At 40.0% G+C, this 6267-nt stretch overlaps 1 protein-coding gene across 1 annotated transcript in view; it reads left to right on the forward strand.

The window, feature by feature from the left end:
• Positions 1–6267, forward strand: part of WEE2 (WEE2 oocyte meiosis inhibiting kinase) — a 22297-nt gene that overhangs the window by 15989 nt on the left and 41 nt on the right. The window contains 6 exon segments of the mRNA XM_007466628.1: positions 604–750; positions 1417–1524; positions 1658–1743; positions 2506–2676; positions 4333–4475; positions 6142–6267. The exon segment at positions 6142–6267 is cut by the window's right edge and continues 1 nt beyond it. Coding sequence (XP_007466690.1) covers positions 604–750; positions 1417–1524; positions 1658–1743; positions 2506–2676; positions 4333–4475; positions 6142–6267 — 781 coding nt within the window.

A 6267-nucleotide genomic window follows, 5' to 3' on the forward strand; every position in this document is an offset into this window, starting at 1 on the left:
TGCGGAGCACAGGCTCCGGACGTGCAGGCTCAACGGCCATGGCTCATGGGCCCAGCCGCTCCGCGGCATGTGGGATCTTCCCGGACCAGGTCACAAACCCGTGTCCCCTGCATCGGCAGGCAGACTCTCAATCACTGTGCCACCAGGGAAGCCCTCATGACATATATTTTAATGGAATGAAACTTGAAGCCAATTACATTAAAACTACTAATGGCCTATAATTACTAACTTGATACCAACATGGAATTATTCATCAACACCATAGTAGCTACATGACTAGGCCTGATTGGCCTTCTGGTTAATAACTAGGTAAAACTTTTAAAATGTTAGTTGGGGCATACTCAAAGCAATAGGGCCACATATTGGATACCTAGGATATGGCATTTTCTTTTCCTCTTTAAAGGCCCTTAATTCCTCTTTCCAATATGTCTATGGTATAGACAGGGATCAGATCTTATGTTTCAAACTGACACTGAAGCAGTTTATACTTGCTGGACTGCGTTCACTCATGAGGAATTTATTCAATATGTACTATGCTTTCATTTATAAGATTCATACCTTTTCTCTCATTTTGCGGGGCTACTCTCTGTTTTTCTTTCCCAGGTGGGAGCTTGCAAGCTGCTATATCTGAAAACGCAAAGTCTGGCAATCATTTCCAAGAGTGCAAACTCAAAGACATCCTTCTACAGATTTCCCTTGGGCTTAAGTACATCCACAACTCTGGCATGGCACACCTGGACATCAAACCTAGTCAGTACAGCTCTCCTCTGGCCGTATTTAGTTCTTTCCCCACTGTTGTCAGAATCTGTGCCTGCGTGTCTATCAAGTGTTCAAAGATGCTATTTGCTGGCAGAATCCCTTTCATCAGTTCCCCTTTCCCCCTCCCCTGCCCAAATTTCAGTTAAAGAGCTTTAACCATTCCTCCCCTGGGCCTAGAGGACAGAGAGTAAAGACTCCCAGAGAGTGAAGCGAAAGTATGAAAATAAGTGTTTAATTTACCGCACAGATAAGTGACAGCATATTGGCTGCATCCTGACTTTTTACAGCTAGTGCTCTACTCTTTCTAACTCAGCCCTGATCGAAGTGAGCAGAAATGAATGGTTTAGGCACTCATTAATGTGAAATGCGAGGAAATGTTGTTACTATTTTGTGGTTTTGATTATTTCTTTGTTTTGAGGCCACCAGCCTCTTCAGAGGATGGAGTATGTTTGAGGTTTAAGTTTCACTGAAATAGGTGTTTTCAATCACTCAGCTGCTCAGAAGTAGTGTGAGAGATTCCATGGAAGACAAGAAACCTTGGTATCCTTGATACGTGCACACAGAAAAGGAGGGTGACTGAAATGTTACTTACAGAAAAGAATCTCGGGTGAAAAAGTTTAGCATTCATTACTTAATGACAATTCTGTATTTTTTCAGGTAACATCTTCATATGTCATAAGATGCAAAGTGACTCTCCAGTAGTCCCAGAAGAGATGGAAAATGAAGCTGATTGGTTTCTCTCTGCCAATGTGATGTATAAAATTGGTGAGTCTGTCTTGTAACCTGATTGGTATACTATTATCCTATAAAATTTATGCTGACGACTCTACTCCATTTATTTCAGTTTTAAGAAAGACATGCTTTTAAAGAACTCTATTTCTTTTTTTTCCTTTTTTAGGTGACTTGGGTCATGTGACATCAATAAGCAAGCCCAAAGTGGAAGAGGGAGATAGTCGCTTCCTGGCTAATGAGATTTTGCAAGAGGTATAGATTAGGGAAATGGAGGGTGTTTCATAATCCATTGAACATTTTGAATCTCAAATGAATGTTGACAGTGCAGGAAATGAAAAGTATATATTTATAATTTAAATTTATTTTATCCCTTTTCTATCCAGAATGGACACCAAAGATAGGAGAGAAACTTTTGCAAAAAAAGCGTGGGGAAAGCTGGCTCAAACATGGATTAATCAAAATTTTTACTGTTTTTCGTGAAGGTCCTTTACTGTTTCTAATACTTCTTAGAATTCTTAAATTTACGGATTTCCTAGTAGGAGGGAAGCCGTTATTGGTCGAACCCATCTTTATCATGCTACTATCCTTTTGATAGCACCTCCAGCTTTGGTCATTGGAATGACCTTCAGTTATTGTTCACCTTCTAAGATGTCTGTGAGTCTGGCCTACGAAGGATATAACTTTCTACAGGATAATAATCAGGGAGGAAAAAGAGGAGTCTTTCCTATCTGTGATCAGCCAGTCTATGCTTCAAGCCTCTTTGAGCCTGAGAGAGCAAAATGGTGCTGAGACTCTGCGTCAGACTCTTTGGGGCAGGGCAGTGCTAATCAAGTGGATTTGTGCCCTGTCCTGTCTTCCCTAGAGATAGACCACTAACCACAGCAGATATAACCTTGCCCACTGCGTCTGTTTAAGTTCATGTGCATTCAAATGAATCTCTCTTACCAGTTGTGTTTTAGTCTAGACTCCCTTCATTTGGCGAACTAACTGGCCTTCCTGTCTTCTGTTTTGAAGAATTATCAGCACCTTCCTAAAGCAGACATATTTGCCTTGGGATTGACCATTGCAGTGGCTGCTGGAGCAGAGTCATTACCTACTAATGGTGCTGCGTGGCATCACATCCGTGAGGGGAATCTTCCAGACATTCCTCAGGAGCTCTCCAAAGAATTTCACCAACTACTCAAGGTGGTGTCTCTAATGAAATGAAGAGAGGATAGAAATGTCTGTTTTTTAAAAAATGTAATGGTAAATAGGTGGGAAAAGGGAAATGGTGGTGCCATTGACAGAAGGGAAAGGAAGCATGACTAGGAAGCCCAGAAAAAACAGGACAGACTGAAAGGTTCTCTAGGAAACTTAGAGCATATCATGAAAACCTTTTGTAATAGTTTAAAAATCCTATTGTATTTTTCATTTACCCTTCCTAATAACCCTGTGAGGTGGGCAGATGAGGAAACCAAGACTCAGAGCAGTTCCTTGGCTTGTATTTCACTTGCAATAATTGATTAATTCCAAAATCAAACCTGCTCTTAGGCTCCTATGTCAGGGTTTTAACTACAGTCAATGGTAACAGTGATGTTACTCAAAAAATTGAATTTTGCTTGTATAGAGGAAATAGAAGTTACTTTATTGATGGATAACTGACGATCCCACCAGTTATTTGAGCAGAAGAAAGGCATAACGTTAATCTAGGAATCTATGTGATCCTTGTCCTTAATGATACCTGAGAATGTGAAGGGACAAGGAAAGGAAGGTATTATGTTGAAACAAATAGAGGTACAAGAACACCTACACTGTCAAGACGCTAGAATTATACTAGAAAAGCAATGTATATGGAAGACTTACTTCATAGCTTAAGGAACAGGATTGGTTAGAAACCCTAAAATAGCCTTAGAAATATCTACTCTCTTGGAGATTAAATTTGAGTTTCACAGTTTACCTGAACACTTGAAATTTAGTTCCAAACTTGTCCTTCCTCATTTCTGCTTTCCTGAAAGAAGGCAAACCTTTCCTCACAGTGGTCTTCTGTTCATAGTCTAATCACCTATTTCTATGTGTAAATTGCTCTTAGATTTAGTTGATTCTGACTGAGTACCTCACTGCTGTCCCTGTGCTAGGTAATACGCATATGTTAATTCATTTAATTCTCACAATAGCCCAGAAGGTGAATATCGCTATCCTAAATATAGGAAAGGGAGACTGAGTTTCAGCAAAGGTACGTGATTTGCTCAAGGCTACATAATAAGTGGTGGAGCTGGCTCTGAACGTTGCTCCCCAGATGGAAGGGTCAGTGTTTTCTTCATTATTCGACACTACTAATTTCCATATATTAGGTATTTTTGACTGTATTCCAGTCATTTTAGGCTATACACATCCTCTACCTGAAGATAAATGCTGTAGGAATACTGTCATGGTGGGATATCCTTAATTAATTTTAAGTGAAAAATGAGCACGTTATGGTAGAAAGTGAGCTGAACTAGCAGTTGGGTAACTCGAGTTTTAGTCTTGGGCCTGTCAATAACTTAGACAAGCCACTTTCTATCTCAGGACCTCAGTTTCTTCCTGCTTAAAATTAAGGCAATTAAGCTGGTTCATCATTCATCCAGCTCTAAAATATGCTACTTAAGGACAACTTAGAGGTATGGATGGCTGATGCTACCAGATAAAGGATGATATTCCTGTCCCAGGTGGAGCTAAGTTTTCATTTATTTCTTCCCTTTGCACAAAGGAGAAGTGAGTTTCACAAAATCCACCGGCAGAAGCTGGGTTGGATTTGGCTTGGGTGGGGAGATTTTTCTCAACAGTGAAGGTTCTATTTCCTCCTTTTCGGTCCTACCTCATCAGAACATGATCCACCCCGATCCAGCAGAGAGACCGTCTGCAGCAGCTCTGGCCAAAAGTCGAGTTCTCTGTCCCTCCCTGGGGAAAACAGAAGAGCTTCAGCAGCAGTTGAACTTGGAAAAGTTCAAGACAGCCACACTGGAAAGGTAGATTTTGGATGCTGGAGTTGAGAAAGAATCTATTTATGTACTACTCACAGTGACATGACTGGTCTGATGTGTCTTCCTTATGGATTTGAGTGGAATCCAACAGTATGACACAGCGGCCCCTGCCCACAAAGAGGCCAGTAGCATGGGGCCCTTTGTAACAAGGGGCGGGATGCTCCGTGACTAGACGGCTTGAGAGAGAAAATTCCAGTCAATGCAAATGAATACAAGGAAATACAACTGGTAAAGAAAAATTAGCAGGATTCTGAGTGACCAGAGTTTTAAAGTAACTGGTGGATGATCACCCGATATAAGATAACCATAGTTAAATAGGGAAGATATCTATTAGAAATCCATTAAATCTTGGGGGCAGGCAGATATTCTGTCTTGGCAAATGTTTAGAGAAAGAGGTATTTTTCCAAGCCAAAGGAAGCAGTCCTATTACTTATGCATGTAAGCTTGTATTCATGCATGCATTTATTTATTAACCTATTCCTTCATTTAACAAATTAATTAATTAGATAGGGTGGGCTTGGTATTATAAAGGTCAGGAAGTGATGTTTGAGCACGGTTCTGAAGGCATTTTAAAGTAATTATTACATACTGTGAACTGTTGAAAATATAAAAGCAGAAGAAAAATGGTCCTTGTCTAGAATAAACTTAGAGGTCCAGTTTCTTTTGGATGCACAACCCATCTTAAAATGATTAGTTTGAAAAGTCCCGCAAATGATTTCTTGGCAATGACTTGTGGAAGCTCTAACTGAGCCTTTAGTCAGGTAATCCTTCCTAATAAGCAATTCAATATTTTTTTGCTTTTTGAAATTGTCTAGACCAGGGGTTGGCATACTTTTCTGTAAGAACGAGATAGTATCTCACCCTTTGTGGGCCATATGATCTTAGCTGCAACGACTCAACTCTACTGGAATGATGTGAAAGTGGCCATAGACCATATACAAATGAATGGGAATGGCTGAGTTCCAGTAAGATTTTATTTACAGAAACAGGCGGCAGGCCAGATTTGACCCATGGGCTGTGCTTCGTGGACCTCTGGAGCTTTCATATATAGCCTCTAGAGTTGTTCTCTTATTTTTCTTTAATTTTAAAGACCATTTATGCCCCAGTCAGTAGAATTCAGTAAGCCAAGCCTGCTGTGTGTTGAGGCACATGTGAGCTAGCCATTTTTTAAGATAATCACAGGAGCTAATTTTCTATTCCGTGTATAGTTCAGGCTTGTTTCTATAAATACTGAAATAAAAAGAAAAATCTCTATCAGTTGTTTTTTTCACTTTTTAGAAAATTTTTATTTTAATTTTAATTAATTTTAATTAATTATTTTAATTTTTTTTAAACATCTTTATTGGAGTATAATTGCTTTACAATGGTTTGTTAATTTCTGCTTTATAACAAAGTGAATCACCTATACATATACATATATCCCTATATCTCCTCCCTCTTGCATCTCCCTCCCATCCTCCCTATCCCACCCTTCTAGGTGGTCACAAAGCACCGAGCTGATCTCCCTGTGCTATGTGGCTGCTTCTCACTAGCTATCTATTTTACATTTGGTAGTGTATGTATGTCCATGCCACATCTATATCAGTTTTGATCATAAATATTATCTCTAATTTAGGACTAAGTAACGTACATTTTTCCTCTTTAATTCCAGGGAACTGAAAGAAGCCCAGCAGGCCCAGTCCCCCAAGGAATGCCACAGTGTCCCTGGGGTCTCTGGGACCCCCACGGGATCAAGAAGCACCAAACGCCTGGTGGGAGGAAAGAGTGCCAAGTCTTC

This window comes from Lipotes vexillifer, unplaced genomic scaffold, assembly GCF_000442215.2.
Source record: "Lipotes vexillifer unplaced genomic scaffold, Lipotes_vexillifer_v1.1 scaffold71, whole genome shotgun sequence".
NCBI lineage: Eukaryota > Metazoa > Chordata > Mammalia > Artiodactyla > Lipotidae > Lipotes > Lipotes vexillifer.